General features: G+C 42.9%; 1 protein-coding gene across 2 annotated transcripts; it reads right to left on the bottom strand.

The window, feature by feature from the left end:
* Nucleotides 1-1,077: 1,077 nt before the first annotated feature.
* Nucleotides 1,078-19,584, bottom strand: LOC119653647 (neuropeptide Y receptor type 2-like). 2 transcript variants are annotated; one of them, XM_038058462.1, is made up of 4 exons: nucleotides 19,338-19,584; nucleotides 19,146-19,269; nucleotides 18,759-19,070; nucleotides 1,078-1,815 (listed from the first exon to the last, which is right to left on the bottom strand). In XM_038058462.1, the coding sequence occupies exons 1-4, from the start codon at nucleotides 19,520-19,522 to the stop codon at nucleotides 1,192-1,194; spliced, it is 1,245 nt and encodes a 414-aa protein (XP_037914390.1). In that variant the 5' UTR covers nucleotides 19,523-19,584; the 3' UTR covers nucleotides 1,078-1,191. The 2 variants fall into 2 exon arrangements, with proteins under 2 accessions (XP_037914390.1, XP_037914391.1); XM_038058463.1 differs by having other exon boundaries at nucleotides 19,146-19,218.
* Nucleotides 19,585-23,486: the final 3,902 nt, after the last annotated feature.

Genomic DNA, 23,486 nt, shown 5'->3' with positions numbered 1-23,486 from the left:
TCTCCGTTGTTCATTATCGTGGATGAAAAACCTACTGTGAACATCCGTCACAGGACCATCGAAAATCATTTGACCATTACTATTTTTGGCAGCCTCTACTCCCTGATCAATGCACTGGTGGAATACCTTTCGTCAGGGCGTACACTACACTGTACTATCGTAACTTTCATGGGAAAGGAACTCCAGCGCATCGTACCCACACCCGCTCATAGTCATGATCAGAGCTCCCAGTTCCATACGTTTATCGTTTCGCCTCAACGTTTACTTTACTTAGTCAGTCAAACCTTCGCACCAGGGATGAAAACGGTGGCACCATACAATTCAGGCGCCGTATCCCTTAGTTGTGACAGAAGTGTTAGATGGGCCTCGTATCCATGAATCCATGAATGCTGTGCCTGCACTCCGTATAAACCAGTACCGCCAGGCCAGCACGGTAGGTCTCTGACTGTGGTTTCCAAATCCTATATGGCAGATACACACTATAAAGCTCCTCCCCTCTCTCCTTGTTCGTTGGGGCGTAAAACTACGCAATTGTGATAATCCCTAACCTGGACTAGAAGCTTACATTCAAAATCTTATTAGCGAGCGGTTTAGTGGGCGCCTTGTTGTGGCGATGAGCAATGGTCTTACATTGAATTCGTATCTACTACGAGTACCACTAGGCTTACCAAAATACAAAAACGAAGTCGACAAAGTGTCCAGTCTTACGCTTCCGGTTTTTAATTTCAGCCCACCAATCACCCCAGCCTGGAAGCCTATGAAAATAATATAATCTTAATATCCTCCTATCAAAAAAAATTGAGTTCCTACTTATGCGTTCTTCATCACTTTTGCTGACCTTTGCGAGTTTTATTGAGGATATATTTCCTCGTCTATCTGGACCTGAGACCAGTATATTCTATTCCCAACGTGAAGAAGGAAAGGAATTGAGGGAAAGAAATTAAAGGAGTTGAGTCACAAGGAAATTCTGAAGAACCCGGAAAATTCTGACATTTGTGGAAATTTATTTTCTTATGGTTGCAACAAATATGTAAGTAAAAACCCTTTTGCCCTCAAACATTTTCAAAAATTAGTTTATTTACGTTCTTACTTCTGTCTTCAACTTCTCAATTCTAATACTCATAATAATCTTATTTACAAAAGCGCAGCTAAGTCCTCCTCCTCAACTCGTTCCTGGACAGAATTACAACTTCATCGACCGTTTCCGGAAATCTGTTGTATATCCGAAATCGGTTCGGGAAGAATAATGACACTGCTCAATGCTCTTGTTCCACGATCGCAAAGGATACAACACAACCGTTGGCATGAACGATACAAATCCTGCAGATACTCTATGGTCTGCGTTACAAAAGCGTAAAGGAGTGGATTTGTGACTGAGCTCCCCATAGACACGATACCAAATGCGAACTGCATCAACCAAGGATTTTGCGAACGGCTCCGGCTGTAGAATGTCGCAATCAGGAATATCCACTCAGGTAGCTTCAGGATCATGTATGTAATTATGAGCAGTATGACCACGCAGAACATCCTTAACTGACGTCTTTCCCGATTTGCTCGTGTTTGCTTGTAACCAGTGTTGGTTTCAGTGTTAGATACATTCGTTGTGGACTGCGCTTGAGCATCAGTTGTCCCTTCTTTGTTATTATCGCGGGATGTCTTCTGAATTTCCGCAGCCGAACTGTCTGCAGAACTGGTTATGCCTTTACGCCGTTTCCAGATATCAAGCGCTAGGAATGAATTGAACCATATGAAAGCGACCACCATTGGGAAGAAGAGGATACAAAATAGGGTCATGTAATAACGTGCGTTTACCGCCTGAAATAAAGGATTAAAATTCAATGAGTTTGTTAAGTAGAATGATGTATTATGTAAATTAGTTTACTCCGCATATGTAAATCTCTAGTCCTTCGTCAATATTCATTTAATATAGTATATGCCATAGGGTGTAGTTTTAAAGTCTAGATAAATGTTAAATGTTAAATCGCCATAATTGAACCCACCCTATACCGGTCCCGGTCAAAACGTTATTTCTATTAAATGCAGCATAAATAGGTACTATTGCCTGATTGGTGTGAACATGGAGTAGAAAGAAAATGTACTTATGAGCCTAATTCATCGTCATGAATCCCGCAACAACCAATGTCCAAACTAGGAAGGCCTAGTTTGAATCAAATTTCTGGTCTCTTCAAATTAGAGTTTATTGCTCTAGGTCGCTTATCAATTGTGACATGACCATGCCGATACATAGCTAGCCAGGATGACCTCGAGTAAGATTCTTCCCTTTTAGTTCATTTCTCGGCTTCCCTACTGCACTGACCAGGCATTGAAGTCGTAGACGATAATCTTGGGACTACGCTGTTTGGCGTCGCTGACTAATCTGTCTAACATGTTAAACTACCCTCGCATTATCATAATTGGTGCGGCATAAAAGCTCTACTTACAGCGACCCAAAAAGTTTGACGCTTAGTGCAACCCACTATATTCTTAATTTCTCCGACAGTCTAGGCTCAACAAACCGAAGCATTTAAAGCATCTCAATTCTGATATTTGCTCACTAAGCCCGCACATCACTCATTCGATGCGTGCGATAGCAGTGATACTGTCTAAGTTCTGCTGTAGGCTTTCGTTAGACACATAATATCTGTATTCTGCACGCCCTAGGTGATGACCTCGTCAAGATCTTTTAATTCTATCGTAGCCTTGGGCTCATTCACCCAGACAGTGTATTTCTCACTGAGTGAAGCATCGATGTTCTTTTGCAAATTGTCGCACTAATTCAGCTGAGGTGTCCAACTTAAACAGTGTAAATACAGTGTACTGACGATATCCTGCATGCCCCATAAGAAGCTGGATGAGATTATTAATCACCACCAGAGCCTCTTTAATGGCAGGGATCAACTTCGAGGTCCAACAACCTGTCTGCGATAAAGGGAAAGCGGACTCCATGTAATATATGTTCGTGGGCCAATACGTCAATGGGCATCATTCCCGGAATGACAAATGCAGACAGGACATGCCCTTAAGTGTTACAAAGAACATACAGCAGATGGATTACACCACCACCAGATAAACAACGGCCCTTCTATATTCGGCACCCGTTTTGATAGAGCCGCGCTTTATCGCAAGTATATTCCAACAGAATTTTGTATCGATCTTCACTCTCAAGTATTTAGGCTTAGAAGTGCATTTCCAATGCGGGCGCAATTTCTCTTATGACACATGGTGATGTGGACCGGTTGTACGTTTTAACTTTTTGGTTTACCATAACAACAACCAGTGTTACGTTGTCGTCGGAATCCGCAAATGTCACCTCCTCTGAAATCGGAAGAGGAAGTTCAGCATAGTGCACGTTATTTGATAGTAATGGGCTCAGTATGGAACCCTGTGAGGCGGAACAGAGTCCTTCAGTCGATCACCGGTAGCGTCCTTCCTTATAAATACCTATCCACTATAATAGCGAGATATGGAGGAACATCAATCAACGCCAAGGATTTCTGTATAAGGCTCCAATTGCCGAATTGCGTGCCATCCACGCGTCTAAGGTCACTCCTACACAGTAAACAGTTAGTACTCCCCTTTTCATGAATTGGATCCTCGACCAATGAAATAAAATGAACCGTCTCCAAAATGTTCCCCATAGTGTCTAAGAGAGATATGGGTCTATAGAAAGGTGACTACTCTGAGGGTCTATCAGCCTTAAGTAGCAGTGTCACAGAGGTCCTCGCGAGTCGTCAGTGCCCCTCACTTACTGGGAGAATAACCCCAGCATAATTTCCAGGAAGGGAGTAGTACACGTAATCTTAGAAGATTAACGGCCCCTTGATCATTTCATAACATTTCTATTAGCACTCACATAGGCTAACGTCAACTCTGAGCAAAGCGGCCTGAAGCAAACTGCGGGTATCCTTAGAAGAATGCTCTTTTTGACCCTGATCATTCCTACCTACTGCATTCTGAACTGCTTGCTTCGCTCTGTGGCAAGTTAGCTGTTCCGTCATTTGCTGGGTACCCGCGTACTCCGGCATTCTCCCCAAATAAGTTTTTGACTTGAGTATGCAAACCTTCAGATCTACCCACACTGGATCTTTTCAGCTCAAGCGTGAGATCTCTGTTTCGGATCTTTCACGTTATGCTTGTTCTTCATAAACTCCGACAACTACTTTTTCTCCAAGTTGCATGAAATACTGCTTCTTCAGAGCAGGGGCCCTGTTCTCAGTGAGGCCTTGGCCGAATCACTCCTGCCTGCTTCATTTTTTTGCATTTGGAGATGTTAAAATTTGTGAGTTATCTATCTACCTATTTGCGCTCTGCCTGCCTTTCAGTCATGCGGGTTTTCTTTAGAAATAGTGATACCTACTCGCACGAAATTTTGTCAGACGGTCGAAACCGTGAATCCCGCACATCTATAACGAATGGCACCGGGGTATAAGGCATCAATTAGTCCTTTCGTAGTGTCCGCGACTTTGGGCATGTGTAATATATGATTCACCTTGTCTAGTGACAATCAGATGGGGAAGTGCATTTGCTAATATGCACCGTGCCTTCCACCCTTTGGCTTCTTCAATACACTCCTTCCAGTTTCCTAAATCCCATCCCAACATTCACTTATAATCAAAATTTAATGTCTAAAATGATCGGTTACGAAAACCCTACACCTTGTACTTTTCGCCAAAACTACAAACCTCATTTCCATTTAAATACATATTTCTAATTTCAAAATAATAATTTCCTAATATTTCGAAATACTGGTTGACCTTTTACTTCCGCATAGGCTTACTCATACTGCATATTATTATATGCAAATCCAACATTTTGTTTCTTGCCGTGACAAATGGGAATTTGTTGTTGTAATGATTCAAGGCATTTTGCTTATAGGCGGTTTTTGTTACTGCCACCGGAGGCATTAAATTTGAAATTCAAGTATGCGACCTGGTTTACCTAAACACGGCAATTGCTATTCGAATGCACTGGGTTAGGACTGCCATCGGCAACCTGTGATTCTGAGGTAACTTCGCTTAATAAAGGGTGGCTTGCCTGCTTACCATTGTTCGGGAAGATAGAATTCTGATTTCCAAACCAGGCTTAGCCTCTTTTCTAATGTAGAGAAGGCCCATGTTTCCGCCAACAAGTAAAAATTCCCAAATTTATTCCATCAAAACTCACGGTGGTTAAATTGAAGGATGAGAGCCGTGAGTTAACCTTATGCGACCCGAGAAATCTTTAAAAATTGCATGAAAACTAATTCCCTACGTAAATCAAGTTGTCCGTTGTAAAAATGAAGTAAGCGGGAGAAGTAATTACACTTATGTAACACAAACAAACGAACCCTTCAGAGCTCTAAATGAAGAGGGCATGTTAGCTTTGTAAGCATGTTTCTAAGAATCCTAATTTAATTTTTTTTAGTTACTCATGTATTTGTACTTTAGAAAACAAGATTTTTATTTTATTTTCTTTTAGTCTTTTTTTTTTGATTTTCGTCCTTCTATTTTTACTATTCCTTCTATTTTACCCTGTTATTTTTATTGCCTCTTCCAAATACTTTACCTTTTGAAGTATGGATTGTGGAGTGATGAATTGCAGCTAATTGTATTTGGTTTGAGGAGTTCCTGTTCCCCACCACCTCCCTAATACGCAAAACTCACACTAATGAAGGGGCGTCTGGCAATGGGCTGAGGATGCTAACGCAGGGTGAGAACCTAAAGACAACGCCTCACTATACATCTGAAGCAGAAGAAGCATCGGTTGAGGACGCAGTCCATCCCTTTCAATCACGGTAGTCGGGCCCGGAGTTTTATGGTTACACGTGCGCGGTCGAGTTACTATTTTTTAAAAGTTCGGTCTTAAACAATTATCTGTCACTTTGTCAGTCTATCTATCACACGCATTTCTCTCAGAAGCGGTTGTACCGATTGACATAAAGGGAAGGCTAGAACTATGAACCCCCACGTATGCAGTGAATAACATCGTCCTACAGTCAGTTTAAGGGTGGCATTCACTTTCATACCTGAAGCGTCCAGATTTTGGTTTCCCTGCTGGTTATCTTTCATTTCCAAGTTTAGCAGGCGTGCTTGTTGGTTAACCGCATCGGTCAAGGAGACATAAATATATATATGGTTGCCATTTATTCTTGGTGTGGCATAGCACGTAAACCATGATTTTCGGAGATTCCCGCACTACCCCTCTACTGTCCTGTGCCAAGTACCCACAGGAGCGACCCACTCGTCGGCCACCTTGGCGTAGTCCACAATGCAATTGTCAACCCTCCTTAATATGTGAACTATCGACTGCCGCTTCCACCTTCCGATCACAGTAGGTATTAGTGTCAGGTCTGTGCACCGACCAAGTTCTTCGTTTATGACAGTGTGAAGCCAGCGTACTCCAAGGATACGACACAGACAGTGTTAACGAAGGTTTGGAGCTTTTGGGTAACAGTAGAGTTCACTTTCCATGTGTTACAGAAAGGATACTAACAGAGAACAGTCTCAATTATGTTAATGTTGAGATAACTGCATTTCCACATTTTAGATAAGGCAACGAAAGAGAATCTACCGCTATTAATGCACTGGACGACATCTAATTCGGCAGAAACCGCGCTTCATAAGTATACAAATTCATCGACGTCTCCGATCAATGTAGCCAGGGAGAGTGTGGTGACCCGTCAAACTGGGAACTTTGGTTTTGTTGGTATTAGTCTTCAGTCCAACTCTACCTGCCTCTCGTCCCAAATTCAGAGCTCTTCGGTCATGGTCTACGACCTGGGGACAGATGTGATCAATGTAGTCAAGATGTTTGAGGAAAGATGTCAGGGTCCATTAAACTCTTCCACGTGTTCCGGACATGGCAGTGTGAGAAGTGTCACCTCTGAGATTTTGCTTCAGTGCAGCACATGACATTTTGTGCCATTATATCTCGCTCTGATTATAGCTACTAGTCTCTGGGGAATGGCCCTCTTACGTAGAGCACACCAAATACACTCCTTGTTCACGCTATCGAACTCGAAATCGATGAGCAAAAGATAAGGCGAAGATCGGAACTACCGCACTATTCCAAAATTATACTTAGGTTATTTATATGGACCATGCAGACGGATCAGGAGCGGAAGCGAGCCTGCTTTCGGTCGATCAAGCTTTCGAGATATCCTTTAATGCGCTCCGGGATTATTCTAGCTATTATTATCTTTGCGACGGCAGAGAGCACGCTGATACCCCTCCAATTATCACACTCAAAACGGATTCCCTTCTTTGGAATTTTAGCGATCATCCACTTCTTCCACTATCTGTGAAAGGTCTGGAATTCCTAAGATTTCCGTACGATTGAAAGTAGCAGATCTGCAGAAACTACTGGTGCAGTGATAAATAACTCTGCGGGGAGACGATCGAGTCCAGCAACTTTATTCCGTTTGAGTGCATCCATGGCCGAAATTATTTCTCTTCTGCTTGAATGAACAGTCCCTATCCGCAGAATCTTTATCCACAAGAAGGGCACCCTCACCGGGTATGATACAGTTAGGAATCGTTGTGAAGTATTCTTCTAGTGGGTAAAAACTCGACCGTTGATGTCCCTCACGGGATCAACGAAAGATTTGCAAAGATACCCAAGCTCTTCCGTGATGCGGTACACGCTTCTGAAATCATTACGTTCTGCGGAGTCTTCCGTTTCCCTGACCAACGCAATAGCAAATTTCCTCTTGTCATGGTACACACTACGCTGAGGGTATGGAGATTTCGCTCAGTATCGGAGTTCGAGCGCGTCACGGCGGTTTCGTTCGGCTTTCGTTCATCGACCGGCTTCCACGATTGTGCAGTCAGCCAGATCTTATAACGCTCATTTCGGGAAGTAGCTGACGACCTATGTAGCACCCGAGAGAAAAACATTTTTAATGGCGGCACAATACTCATCGATATTCTCAGGTCGATAAGTTAATGTATCTGCTGTCCGATCAGCAAGACCCTAATGTCGAACCACGGCTGGAGCGGTTCATGTTATACTTGGGGAGTCGCAGTTTCCCAACCCTGTGCGAATTGGCGGAAGCAGCACCCAAGTGAACCTAGCAGCCATGAGATGGTGATCCTGTTTGAGGCTGATATAAGCGCCTGTCTTGATATGCACATCAAGAAGACAATTTCTAAATCTACTGCTGATCGCGAACTGATTGATCTGATAGCTCGTACGATGTTGGTCAGTTGAAACCTAACTGACCTTAAGGCAAGCTCTGTGCTTGAACTATGTGCCACCAATTACGAGACGGTTGAAGTTGCAAAAACCCACGAACCTTCCACCATTCTCGTTATGGTCGCCAAGGCCATACTTCCCCATAATATGTCCGAACAAGGTGTTTCCAGATCCACCTTTGGCATTTAGATCACGAATCGCGATCACGCGATATCACCTTTATGAAGCCTCCCCTGAACTGCTGTCCATAGATTGAGATTACTCTTACCCTGAACCGAAATCTTACAATCACGAGTCAAAATTCAAGAGGATGCACCATCACAGGATTCGCGTCTGCTGTGATTTAGCTTTCCATTGTACAATAGCATGTTACCATTAACGTCGGAAGACTAAAGGGAGTACTCCCAGAAATCCCACCATCTTATTTCCCGTAGGTCCAGAATGTCCAGCTTATATCGTTGGAATTCCTATTCGAGTTGGAGAGAGCGAGCATTCTCAGGTCCTTGGCTACCGTTGTCGAAGAGCTTGTTCACATTGCAGAAACCAATTATGTATAGTCCCTTTTCGATAGTCAAAGGTCTTCGGCGTCAGGTCTTTCCCTATCTGAAGCATTGTTGACCTTTCAGTAGCAATAGAGTTTCAAAATTTACAGGTTGCTATCCCAAAAATGTTTGACCCGTTTAATACCCTCTTACGACAAGCAGGGAAGGCTGAACGCTGAAGCCCCAATTTACAGGGAAAGGAGATGTAAGGTTATTGTAAAGTACCCCCCACAATCCTGAGCATGGCTAGCAAAGAAGCAAACAAACGGGTGTGAACAGAAAACTCGATGTACTAATATAAAATTTCAGGAATTTCACGAAAATTGCATTGTTATAGATAAAATTATTGCAATTAAAAGTTATCTGCTAGTCGTTAATTTTCTCCACTCCTAGACACCATATGTATATCGAATGCCAGCATGACATAAAATTGAACAGGCTGATATAGTTAATATATGTATACTAAAAGCTTGGTACCAATAGGATTAACAAACAGCCAAACATTCTTACATAAAAACCCACAAAGCTTTTTCAAACCAGAAGCGCCGAGTTTGTGGTATTCGACTTGTTTTTCGCAGATTTAAAGCTCCGGCGTAATCAATACGATTATGGAGGTGGGAAGATAAATCGTCATATCACCTCCCCCCCTCCCTCCCCATTCCTTCCGCCAACCAACTCTCTGCCTTTCCTATTACGTATTAGAACCCTTCCTCCAGATGAATTAAAATCACGTTAAGCGGATATCCCAATGTTAAATGAAGAATCCGAAAGGGTCTCATATGGTGAATATAAAAAGTAGAAAGCAGCTTGCTCTTCGCAGATTAAGATCTCGGAATATGATCTCACGCCGTCAATCATTATTACAGATATTAGAGTTTCAGCGTGAGGATGATCCAGCCCAGAAAGTCTCTTGGGGCAATATCTATGGTAGAAAAAGAAGACGTAACAGAACCTGCCTCGGATGGAGCGATAAAGTAGGCAAGGATGCCAGGCATTTGTTAGGAATGTAAAATTGGTGGCTTTCGATACAAAACCGGGATGGTTGGAGTTCCTCAGTAAGGCAGGCCAATACCGGACATCGGTTAGTACACGTAAAGTTAACCCACAAACATATTCCATATCGAGATCCCAACGTGCATCAAGTCGCGATTCAAAAATATTGACTCAGCATTTAAGATGTTAACACCTTATAAGCCCGCTGCGAGGAAAGGAAAAATTTACATTGGAACGACCGTAAAGAAGCATACAGCACTGCATAAAACACCTTTAATCTCTAAGCCACAAGCACCAACGATCATAGAATAATTTAAGCACAAAACACAAACAGATAAATAGTTTAGTATCTCTGCAGCAGTAGGATTTCATATTCAGTACAAAACCATATAGCATTTTCAGTGAGTTTCCTTTTCGCAGAGAGAAAACTCCTGACCTTATTTTGTAAAATATTCCCACGATAGCAGTGATATCAGAGCATGCCAGGGAAAGATATCACAAATTTTACACTTTTTTCCTTTTTGGTAGGCAATATGAAGGGTGAATCATTACAACGTTCACGTGTGCCTACTGAACATGCGTAGGAGTACGGAAAAGTGTCTCCCAGAAGGCGGAAACTTGATATCGTACACACAGTGGTTGCCTTGATTGATAGATTACCTACGAGCAAAACTAATTCAATCACGTACCTTTAGAGCTCCACATTTGTAGCCTGCAATTGCTGAAATTATCACTGATACATTTTTCTTATCAGTTTGGATAACATACGCCGAATAATACTCGTAGGCAGTGTAGGAGGGAACCGCAATAGCGACCGATGCACCCCAGATAAGCGACACCAGAATTAAACATAATTTCGGTCCTGGCTCCCAAGAACTCCTCGTCAGATATCTTACGGATAAGCAACGATCCAGTGATATTCCTACTAACGTTAAACTATTTGCTAGATTTCCAACGATTTTCAGAAACGGCAAAATATGGCACAATCTGGGCCCCAGAGTCTGCAAATGAAGAAAGGATTGACGTTATGGTTCCCCTCGTTATAAATCCAGGATATGCACTTCACTGCGTTTTACCTACCCAGAGTTGCGGAATTGGTGAGAAGAATGCCGACAGGTAGTTGAGGGTTGTAACAAATACAGATATAAAATCACTGACTGCAAGTGACACCAAATACGTACGGAACAACGGGCGCACTTTCCAACTATTTTTCAAACATTTTGAAATTCAGAAAACTTCAAAATTTTGAATTTAAATATTTCTATCAGCACTAACGAACCTTTTGATGGCAACTATCAGAGTAGCAAGATTTCCAACGATAGTGAATATGGCCAGAATTAACACAGTGATGGACAATATGGCCCGTTGCGCAATTGGAAGGTCGAATTTGTAGTACATTGGGTGATGATCAAGGGAAAGCGGCAATCCTTCTGGTTTAATAGTGGGACTTCTTCCTTGCAACACGTTCATTGTTCTCTAGTGGCATTATTCACAGGGATAAGGACATCTACTATCAATACTCCACACAATAAATAGCACACATCCTAAACTGTACTGACTTCAGGAACTAGTAAAGAATCTTTTTATATATTGAACTCGAAATGATGCATACACTAATCCATTGATAAAATATCTGATAAAAGCGCAAATTAATTAATAATAGAAGGTCTGTGATTGATCTCCTTATAATGTGTAACTTGTCAGGCAAAATTAGTAAAAGTAGTTGATGGAGTTAGCAAAGGTTTGCACGAGCACGCGAACACAACCCAAAGAACGTGCGAAGCGTAAAAAATAAGTGGAAATTGTAGTGAAACGCTAAACAACTAATACGTATGGATTTCTGCATTGCATCTAACGTTCCTCTTCTATCGCTGGTAATGAGACAACTGACAGACTAGCTCGCCAAAGATCTCGCTTCACAATAATGACACCAGCATTTGCCGTTAGACGTGCTATGATAACTCTACTCGGATGACTTCACACGAAGATATCAAGGTTGTCTACAACGGAAAATCAGATTTCCTCCAAACCATTCCTTTTTTGTTCGTACACGGAGATGGAAATTAATTAATTAATTAATTAATTAATTAATTAATAGAAAAACATGGTCGGTTTAACTTAGCGAGCGAATGTCGGACCCAGAGCGAGCCCGTATGAGATTCCTACCCACCCTTGGTTTCCCCAGCCTCAACCGTGCGGGATCACTATTTTTTCTTCGTCCTTTAGCAAATTCCTCGGTATTTTTACGATTACGGAGGACACTGTAAGCCAGTTCTCCTTCGATCTCACCATCTCTGTAACTGTATCCTCCAGGCTCACGCTGCAGCACTTCGCTCGGTTTCCTCTTCTTCATTCCGAACCTCGGGTAACATGCTCTAAATCGTGGGGTATTCCACTCCTTCCAGAACAATTCGGTAAATCATCCATCCAATCCTTCCATGGTACAGTCAGTCAGTTCATTCGCCAAAATGCTGACCAGAATCGTGCCCGCCTCACACAATGCATACCATCAAAGCTATCATCCGATTAACCGAATTACTGAATATCCGGAAACACCTACATCAACCAACGCCCCTTTAATTCAGTTCTAGTTGATGGAGTTAAATGCATTTTTAATATCCAATGCTAACGCGGCACAGTAATCGCCAGAAACCTTTTGTCAGATTCACCAGTACCACCAGAGAATGGACGCGCCGATCATTGCTGCTTTCGAGGATGAATGGCAGTCTGTTATCTTCGTCGTTGTATCCGACTTTCGGATCGAACGGTATGATGCTGGATTTCCGGGTTGCTAATGGGGAGGCAACATCAACTTTTGCTTTTTCCTCTGCGCAGGGTATATTCTGAATATTCGAAACTTCGAAGCTCTGTTTGAGATGCCATTCAAACCTCGGGTCTTACTGTCACCGATCCTACCACATATTACCTGGATCGCCTCCCCAATAACTGGCGGTATTGCGCACTCGTTGACTTAGACCAACAGTTGCCTTCCGCTGTTTTGGAGGCATCACCCCCAAAACAGAATAGCAACAATCTGTTTTAAAAAGCGCCAACAGGTCACTAGAAGCACTTTTCGCGGCCTTTGGGTCACACAACTTTTCGAAACAATTCTTTTTAATCCCCCAAATCACCTCTTTTAAACGACCCTGCAATCGTCTGAGTATATCCTCTGGACCATCGCTACCCGGTTTTGCCCCAAGTCTCTAATGCAGCCTCGTTTCATGGAAACTAGTGGTTCGCAAATTTGCGATTTCGATGTTCCACAAGTAGTTGAGTTATATACTGGACAGCAGTCGCCTTCCGGGTAAAGTGGCATCGCATACTCCCACCTTTTGGGAATTTGGGCGACTTTTTCTCTGCCCGTACCATCCATGGGATATTTCGGACTTGAGCACCGCGACAAACCACCCTGTATCCTGCGAGAGCTCTTTTCCTAGCTCGATTCACCCTTAATTTGAATGCAGATTGTATTTTGTAATGGTAAATATAGTCCTCACTAACATGCCAACCAATCCAACTGGCTAAAACGGAGCTCATGTAGATCAGGTCTACTACAGCCCCAGGCCCCTTCCCTCAAAGAGTATGAGGTACCAACCTAGGTATCACGCCTAGCTCCGCGAATGCGTCGAGGAGAAAACGTCCTCTTACATTCGAAGTTGTGCTGCTTCTTTCAAGATCCCTCGCTAAAAATCGCTAAAATCCCTGGCTATGATGCTGCTCATACTTGGCAAGAATAGAATATAATTACAATGCTCGTGTGGTTTGCTTTCAAAGTTTCTTCCGTTTCGTATCTTCCCGATTCTCACTTCACAGTAAGGGTAGTGCTATAGAGTTATGCTGGAACGATTCAGAGACCATTCGTCTCCGCAAGTCACACGCCCTACTCTCTTCCTGAAAATTATCCAAACCCTTGAAGGAAAAATCGTAATATTATACTGCTGGCCGTGAATATCCCACAGAGCTCCATTCCGCCCCTATTGCTGTGAAACATCACGTATACTAATGAACTCTACATCCCAGGTCCGGAGAAAGTCACGGTAGTGAGCTGTGACAACGACATACTACTACTTCTGGTTGCAAAGCATCTCGAGCATGATTAGGCTACTTATAGCTAAGGTAAGGGGCTCCAATCTACTGTATGCAGCCTTAATATGGGAATAGGCAGTGTATATCTCCTGTGGCGCTTATAAACTGAGTGCCAACTACAGAATGATAACATTAGACGCATTTCCCACGTATACGAATCCATTCGGTGCAATTGGTTTTCAGTCACACACGAAAATAAACTAAACCAGATAAAACGCTTTGACTTGTTTCATATTCCTGTCGTGGGAGCATTCAGTCCTAAACGGTTTAAAAAGGGTACCGAATAGACACCGGATTGAAATGCAAAGACTATTTCACACTTGTCGGCAACAACCGAAACAGAATCGAAAATGAACCGAATACGTATGGAACGAGCCTGAAGGGCGTATTCTGCGTTCTGAACCGTCGTCTCGCTCAGTGCAGTACATTTTGCATTGTTACACCTCCTTACAAAAATGGATGAAGATGGTGATGGCACAGACAGACAGTAATTCCTTATTAATACAGTTTTGTTTTATATGATCTGCACAATGGATAGATGGATAAATGGATAGATGGATATCAGTTGCCGCTTCGTAAAGCAGAGCGCAATTAGCACCATGGAGCGCTGTTAGGATACCTCAACTTTCAAAATAAATCCGACTGGTCACAATTTTCAAAATTAGCCCATGGAGTTCCCAGAAGATATTAATTTCCTTAACCTAGAGATAGAAATCTAGAGGCCGCCAAACGACGGTTTACCTAGCATCCATTACTTGGCTCTGGCCAACTGCAAAGAAGTGCATGAGAGTCTCGCCCTTCACTCTGCAACCCTGTGGGGCTACTACTCATTCTTTAAATTCCTCTGAACAGCGAGTAACAAAAACTCTGGATTTCCAAGTTTACCAGTTTCCAGTGCGATGTCGAGCCCGAATTTTTATTACTCCCTATTTCACGTTGCTTCGCAGCGGGGTCACGATTTCTTCCCCATATTCCTCAGCTTGGATAGTTTAAAAGCGCGCATTAGAGCTACACTTAGGTGGTGGCGGACTTACACGATCAACTTTCGCTACATTTTTTGGTTTTGTTTTAGGCCCTATCCTTGTATCATAATTGATCTTAATCAGCCCGTGTGATCATTCTCATCACCCCAACAGAAAAATAGGTATCACTGATAACGGCGGGAAACATGACGGATATTGAAATCACTAGGCGAATAGCATACTCTATCACCTTTACTTCGTCCCTGTCGAGTTTCCTTAGAATTCCACCCATGACGAGGGTCCCAAGATGCTGCTCTTTTGACTTTGTCTGCAGGCACTATTCCACTGCAACTACAAAAAATCATGTCAGAACGATGGTAGTTCCACCCCCAACTATGTCATACAAGCTCCTTCAATCACAAAAGCACTCAAATTCGGCTTCGCTACGCATCGCCATCATCCGTCGTTAAAAAGGTACGCCACACATTACACCTGCTATCAAACCCGGGTGAAGATTGCCTCACCACCCAGTTACGTCTCCTCCCCCAAGTCTTTGTGTTCTTGCCCAGTCTGGTTCATCGCAAAATCCCGCAAGTAAAACTTCGGCAATAACTTACTGCTTTCCGGAAACCCAGCAGACTTACATAGTTCGTCACTACGTTCAAATTTCTAATATTCAAGACCAGGAAGGAATAACTGTCCAACGTTGAGGGCTTAATTGTAGCGCGGAAATCTCAAACCATTCTGATATTAGAATCGATATTCCGCCTAGTTCTCTCCTCCATTCATCAAATTCGCTGGTTCCTCTGCTAACTTCCCCCAACTAATTTGTAATTTTGCTCTGCCACTACTAGCATTGTAACTTGCTCTGCCGTTACTTTTCTTCAGTCTATATTCCTCCCTCTTCTTCGCTTCCACGGCTGGATGATGTCTACCCCACGTCTCCTGCCATCCCCCTCCTTACCCCTTTCCGAGTCTAGTACCTTATTGGCAACTTTGACGCCAGTGCTGGCCCTGGTCACAACAGTCTTTCAAACAACCGAAAAACTGACCAAGAAAATGCATCCAATGTAGAAACAAAATGATTGAGCTAAATCATAACCCTCGGAGAAATGCTACATCATTCACCTCAGTCGACGCAGCCGGCCGGGCCCCGGACTTGCCGAAAAATGGATGAGGGTTCTTAATGCATGGACGGCGTCAGGATGTAAGTTAGTCCAAGCAAAACAAATACGGTAAATATTAGGACTTTCAATGAAAAGAAGGAGGAACTTGCACGAGCCCTTCGGAAAGGGAACATTGTTATCTGCGTTCTACAAAAAAACCCGATGATCTGCTATTAGAAACTACGATATAGAACGCGAAGCCGACACACTCGATATGATGTTGGCATTGCCATCTCAAAGGTGATCCATGATGAATAACGACTGGCTAATTAAACTCAATATTATATCAGTTTATTATATCGTTCACTTCTTCAACGCGTACGCACCACAGAAAGGTCGATCTGATGCCAAAAAAGTTGCCTCCACCAATAAAACAGCGCGTTGAACGTACTGGCACGCCGTGCATTAAATGGTGGCAATTTTATGAGAAGAGAAGAGATATGATCTCACTTATGTGAAAGAATCGTGGAATCGAGTTAAAGACGCTATTCACAACGAGGCCACCGAGCCAGGTAAGCAGTTCATCAGCCGAATTACCTGGCTTTGGAAAGACGATGCTTAACAACCTTTGGCGCGACAATCCAATCGAATTAGGGCTGAAGTGGAGGAAACAATAAAACGAATGATATCTGAGAAAGTAACATGACGACATCGCATCTGAGCTCTGGAAAGTGAAGAGCTAGGACAGACAGTGAATTCTTTTTATCGGGTTATTCAGAAAGGTAGAACACCAACTGACTTGCTGCAAAGTATTCCAATTCCAGTATGGAGAAAGAAAGGTAGTCCAGCAGAATGTTTACCGTCCGATCCGGTTGCTGTCCCATACCAAGAAGACTTTTGAACGCATTCTTTACAACCGTATTCACGAAATTGTTGAAATAACGGAAAGTTTGGCAGGCACTGCTGCACTATTGACGCAAAATCAGCTGCGCGATTACCCATGGAGAAACATCCCCTATTTACATTGCATTACTAGAACGGCAGAAAACGTTTGACCGCACTTAGTGCCAGAAAAACTCGAACGCTGAGTTCAATTGCTCTGCAAAAATCCGAAAAATAAAGTTCGAAATGTGACGGATGCATCAAAACTCCTTCAGATCTCTGTACGTGTTCACCAAGGAAGCGTTCTCTCACCACTCCTCTTTGTTCTAGTTATGGGCACTGTTACACCGGACATCCAACGTCCAGCGCCCTATTCACTGCTTTATGCAGATCATGTTTTCCTGGTGTCTCATAGCAAAAATAATCTCGAGCAACACGGTCTCAGATTGAATCAGAATAAAACTGAGTTTTTGACGACCGATCTCCATGAAACAGGCACAATTACTGTCAGCGGCAGTGATCTGCCCAGAACTGAGCGATTTAAATACTTCGGGGCAACGCTATCAGCCAATGGAGAACTGCGTTATGAAATTGCTTCACGCATTAACGCAACCTGAATGAAGTGGCGTTCAATAACTGGTGTTCTTTGTGATCGACGTATCAACGAACGTCTCAAATCTAAATTTTAATACAATTTCGTCCGTCCTGTCGCCCTCTATGCTTCTGAGTGTTGGCCGACTATAAAAGACAATGAAGTGGTGACCACACTCTTGCTGAGAATTACCGCCTTATTTTCCTCCTCTCCTTATGTTCGAAACACCTTGAAAGGTATGTTTTTATCTACCTTTGGCCACCTCATAGTAAAACAGGAACATGACTTTGTTAAACGTGGATCTAGTGCCTTCAACTTGCTTGAATCCACCAACTTTGTGACGAAATTTCTCAATTCTGGGAAGGAAAGCTCGCACTTTCTTGGCTGATTTTTCTAAAACCTTCGACACTGTAAATCACAAGATACTTTTGTCTGAACGCACCTCTCTCAACGTTCCAATATCACACAATCACACACAGCTCCTACCTTTTCAGCCGATCCGGCCGCGTCTATTTTCTCCCTTTTTTGGTGTAACACAAGGCTTTATTCGAGACCACCTCTTATTTTTATTCTTTATCATCCACCCTCCGGCCCTCCTTACTTGTCCCTGCTTGCTTTATACAGATCACCATAAGCTGTTTTTGCTATATCGTCGCATGCGGACTGTATCTCCCTTCAACCAAACCTGAATACTCTGGATCGGTGATGCTCTGCTCATGGGTTAACGGTAAACGCCAGCAAGTGTTACTCGATATACTACTCGCTCAAATATTCATTCACTTCCTTTTCTTACTCTCTCGACGGATATTCTATATCAAATCAATTTTTGAAGTCACGTTTAATAATAAGCTCCGCTTCAGCACCTACCGCCTCGAAGTAACCGCGCGAAATTTTTAGGCTTATAATATGCACCTCCTCTGATTTTGACTCCTTCCAACCCTTCTTAACTCTCTCGTAAGAAAAATCCTCGAGTGATCTGGTCACCCTCCTGTGATTGTGATTATCTTCCCCTAGAAATGGTGCAACATACACCGTTCCCTAAAAACATCTTCCCCGTCAGGGCTACCAGTCCCGCCTCGCTCTCTTTGCCAAAACGTACAACAACAGCGTAAAACCTATTCCGATTTTTGTACCTTTTTCAAAGTTTCTACAGATATGATGGATATCACTTGCCGACGCCTCTTATAATACACACGACGCCGACGTTTTGAACTTGCCCTTCGCGGAGCTCGAAATCCATCTTCATTCCCCGATCCCAGAATATATCAATGTTACAACGTACTAAAACTTGGTCTCTTAAACTACAGCATCCTACAGCATATGTTAGATTAAGGCTTTTGCTTTCTCCTCCTTCTGAGGGCACTATGTTATTGGGGTTCACTATCTTTACTGTCCGTTTCAATAAATAAACCAAAACACCTACCTTCGGAGCTCCACACATAAATCCTGTCGTCACCAAAATTGGGTCCGATGAATTTTTCTTATCTGTCCGAATGATATTCACTTGATAATGTTCGTATGCAGTATAGGAAGGGACCGCTATGGCTATTGAAACTCCCCAAACAGCAAATGCGAGGAGGAAACAGCTCTTCGGTCCTGGCTCCCAAGAACTCTTCATTGCATATCTCACTGACAAGTAGCGGTCCAAGGATATTCCGACCAAAGTTGCGCTGTTTACGAGGTTTCCGATGATCTTGAAAAACGGCAAAATGTGGCACAATCTCGGCCCGAGGTACTAAAGGAATAAAATTAGCGGAATGAAGGCTATCTTTTGTTTTCTAAGAAAAAAATCAAGTTCAAATCTACTTACCCATAGCTGCGGAATCTGCGAGAAGAACGCTGTTAGATAGTTGACGGCTGTTACCATAACAGATATCATATCACTGAATGCTAGAGAAAATAGGCACGTGCGGAAGAGGGGTCGAACTTTTCGACTATTAAATGAAGAAAACGAGAATATGAGAGATACATCACCGTCTAACTAAAAGAAAAGTCATCACACCTTCTTATTGCCACCACCAAAGTTGCAACATTGCCGATTATCGAGAAGATAGTCAGGATTATGACAGCAATAGACATTATTGCCCGTTGCAGGACCGACAGGTCAAACTCGTGGTAATATGGAAGCTTGTGGGCTTGGTCTGCTTCTATCCTGTTAGTTCCGCTTGGTACTTGCGACTCGATCATTCTCCCTTTACGACATTTTCCTTATTTGCATATTCGGACGGACTGTACACGGTATTTTTCAGCCCCGCGTAGGGTGGCATCTAAATTGCACTAAACCTACTAAAATGCCAGCTATCAGTTTTATAGAATGCCATGTGAAGTCATCAATTCTCCAGTGATAAGGACTTTGATAAAAGCGTATAATAGGTAATAATAAAAGTACGATGATTGATTTGCCCATAATCTGTATTTTGGGGGACAAAATCAATAAGTTGGCTCAATGAAGTCGTCTGTTTTGCTTCATATAGTAGATGACGATGTCCAAATTTAGATACTCCTCATATTTGAATGAAGAAACGATTGGAAATGAGGAAACGCGATGCGTAATATGTACTCTCCACAAATGAGCAATACAATATGCAAGATGATCCTTTATGGACAAATAATCGTCGAATGGTTTTCCTCCCGCCAGCTCCCCAACTTTTCTTTTTGAGCAGTTCAAGCAAAGCAGATGAGTCGAAATAGCTACCTAATTAAATTATGTGAGTAAAGTTCCTTCCTAAAAGAATGCAATACTTAGCGGATTGTACATTCTATTATACTGGCATAATGAATTATGCGACTTTCGGTGGACGCGCCAGACGCCCAGTAACAAATAGGAAGGTGCAAGAGCTTAGCTGCAAGGAAGCTCGCAGGAACTTCAAGCTGGCAATACAATGAAATAAAACGGACAAACTCAGACTGTGTATTCGCCAATATAGGCCCAGCGAATTATAGAAAGGTCACACATCTCATCTCCATTTGAAAATTATTCAAGGGGTGTTGCCTACTGCGAGCAAGATGGGAGACAATGAACCCTTAAGCTACCTATTAAATATTTCATGGAGTTGTTTGAGGTGGATGAGCTCTTTCCTAGTGCCATTACCTAACGCTTACAAACCTCCTGTTGGCACGTCGACACACAGGCTCATAGTTACCTGCCTTTTGGACTCTATGCTACAGGAGATAAACTATAACTGATCGGCCTTCCTTATCAGGCAGCTTAGGGAACTGCACTGCATATATAATACTCAAAAAATAAATTCTGCTTACAGAAGAATCACGATACGGCTGTGTTGTAAAAGAGAAAGTGAACAAAACAGGAATCTAAATATGGCCGTTAAAAACTTAAAAACCAAAAAATGACTGACGGTTTCGTCAAGGGCATAGGCAACTCATCAGACACTGCCTCACCTCTGCCCTGGGAGCAGCGTGACCGAAAGTACCAGCAGGTGGAAAAATGCTCCCTTATATCATCGCAAAAACAACGCGAAAGGGGTGATCCTGATGGTGGCTCATGGCTGCGCCTGCCCGCTTTCGGTATGAAAACCACTCGTGCGCGTCTCCAAGACTACGAGACACATCCCAAAAAGATATATCTCAACGAGCCAAGGCACAACAATTTCTTCTGTAGCATGACTGGCATTATGCCATCTGGGTCCGTAGATTTATATGCGGAGGAGCTGTTTATAGCCCAGCCGATTTAGTCTTACATGAGGATGGACGATTCCGTTGCCTACATAACGACGAAATTAATGAGCGATACCATGACCGTCTGGTTGTGGATAAAATCTGCCTCAATAGGTTGCAGGGGACAGGCCATTTAATCCGTATGGATGAAGGTGATCCAGCTCAAAAAGTCTATAAGGGCAGAATGTATGGTAGAAGAAGAAGACCCTGCCTGAGATGGAATGATGGCGTAGGCCAGGACACAGGTTGGCTTTCTTACTGATATGGTGGGCGTCAAATGGTGCAGCTTTTCTGACGAAGCTGATCGGTCGTGAGCCATGTAAGCCGAGGAAATATGCACGTTCTCCACTCCCGCCTCTTCCAGTTTAGCCACGAGTAGGTCGCTGGAAATCACCTCCGAACACTGAAAAGCGTGTAGACTCTTCTTCGCGAGGATACATGCTCTAGATCTATCCCGACCAGTGTCCCTTGTGCTATGGAATAAATTATAATATTTGCTTTGAAGCCTTTAGGTGGTTCGGTTGCCTCCGATCCGGGGCTCCTGCATTAGCCTGCTAGACAGCTGTAGACTTTCCGACAAGGACAGAGTGAAGACCGGCGGCGTGCTGCAAGGTTATGAAACAGTATTTTTCACCGATGGATCAAAGATGGTCTATAGAGTCGGAGAATACTGGCGACCCTGGAAGCCTTTCGATCGCTGGAGCATGATCTTAGTGGTTTGAATTAAGACGCAGTTTGTTAGCCGAAGTCTTAAAATGAAATATTGCCTTGGGAGCCAAGAGGTTAGGCCTAAAAATAGGAAAACGAGCAGTGGGAAACGGCAGAAAAGTCATTGCCAGACTCAACGAGGCCGGCGGGATACAAAGTGTTGAAATGCTTATATCCTTCGGCGTAAAAGCGCTGTTGCCAAGCATGCCGATGAAGGAAGCCCTACACTTGTTCGTGAATGGATCACGACATACGAAAACTCATCCGAATGGAGGAAGATTGCTAAACTGTATTAGAAACTGCCTTCATGTGCATGAGTGAATCCTATTTCATATTCAGGAATACATTTTATAAAACAACCCCCACTCACCCCTGTTATGCGAGGTATTTATAGAGAACCTGGAGAATGAACTCGAGGAAGCTGGGGCACTCGTGAGATTCTGGATCAGATACGTGGATGATTTATTAGCAATTATCAAAAGGGAAGAAGCAGGAACCATCTTCGAGAAACTCAGGCGGGCACACAGGAACATCGATTTCACCATGGAGATCGAAAAGGAAGAGGAGGTATATAGATAATCCGAGAAAGAGGGGATTTTGAATTCGATATCTATAGGAAACCGATTCAGACACAACAAACCATCACATACACCTCAAACCACGATTTTCACCATAAGACCGCTCAATGAAAAAAGAAGAAACAACGAAATGAACCACATCATGAAAACCGCCAAGAAAAACGGATACAACAAGAACTTCATCGAAAATCGGATCAAAAAGAAACTACGCCAGGCCTCAAGACAGCAACTTTCAACACTCTTCCCGGAGGTGAACATAGAACCTAAACAATGGATATTAACCGGTCGGAAGCAGAACAACAAAAGACGGCTACATAAACGTGGACCCCGGGTTACACCGACAAGCAGACGATACCTACTTAGGACCAGGTCACAATCATTCAAGGATAAAAAAGAGTGTACGGAAAAAAGCGATTAAGATTTCCTGCACAGACTGCGACAAGATTTACATAGGGCAAATAAAACGGCTAATCCGCACCAGGGTGTTAGAACACTTAAAGGAGGCCGTATCCGCTAAAAATAAGAATAATCCACAGCAGGAACACCATTTTTCGTTAGACAACGCCAATGTTTTGAAAGAAGTTAACGACGTTAAGAGACTAGATTCCAGGAGAGTCTCCATATCTCCAAAATTCTACCGGAAAAAAGGCTAAACACCGACATGGGCAACAATTTTTCCACCTTGGTGGAACTTTTGAGAAGGATTGGAAGAAGAATAGAAGATGTTATAATCACAGAAATAGCTACAAAAACTGAAATTGGGAAAGAAATTTTTTAGAAAATAAAACACTGAAGAATGGGACACTTGATCCTCGAAATACCTATTTGTATAGATTAGATACTTTTAGCCAATAAAAATGAAAAATATCTTCCAATCTTTCATGATCTTAGTCCTGAGTATACGTAGGAAATAGAGCCCACTTTTGCTAACGCAGTCAAGATTTCATTTCCATCTGCACCACAATGACTAGGTATTCAGAGTGGTTCCTCTACTTTCCTGGACGATTTTCGAGGTGATTAAATGGCTCAGTACAACTTGACAGTGATAGTTAATCGGGCAGACTTCTGCCTTTAGGATCACATACACTTCAGCATGAAAGGCTATTATGCCAAGGAGAATAGCCCACTTCTTGTTTTTAATCCAAAGGACAGGCTCCTACCGCGTTCCGAAAATCCATTCGTTTACGCCA

The sequence above is a fragment of the Hermetia illucens genome, chromosome 4 (assembly GCF_905115235.1).
Source record: "Hermetia illucens chromosome 4, iHerIll2.2.curated.20191125, whole genome shotgun sequence".
In the NCBI taxonomy this organism is placed as follows: domain Eukaryota; kingdom Metazoa; phylum Arthropoda; class Insecta; order Diptera; family Stratiomyidae; genus Hermetia; species Hermetia illucens.
Note: the sequence above shows the minus strand (reverse complement) of the source record. Positions and strands in the feature narration are given on the sequence as shown.

Coding starts and splice junctions, on each gene's coding strand:
- LOC119653647 (XM_038058462.1), bottom strand. CDS start 19,522: ATGATCGAGTCGCAAGTACCAAGCGGAACTAACAGGATAGAAGCAGAC. Junction 19,270..19,337: donor TTGGTGGTGGCAATAAGAAG/GTGTGATGACTT, acceptor TTCATTTAATAG/TCGAAAAGTTCGACCCCTCT. Junction 1,816..18,758: donor TTATGTGTGGAGCTCCGAAG/GTAGGTGTTTTG, acceptor CCTTTATTTCAG/GCGGTAAACGCACGTTATTA.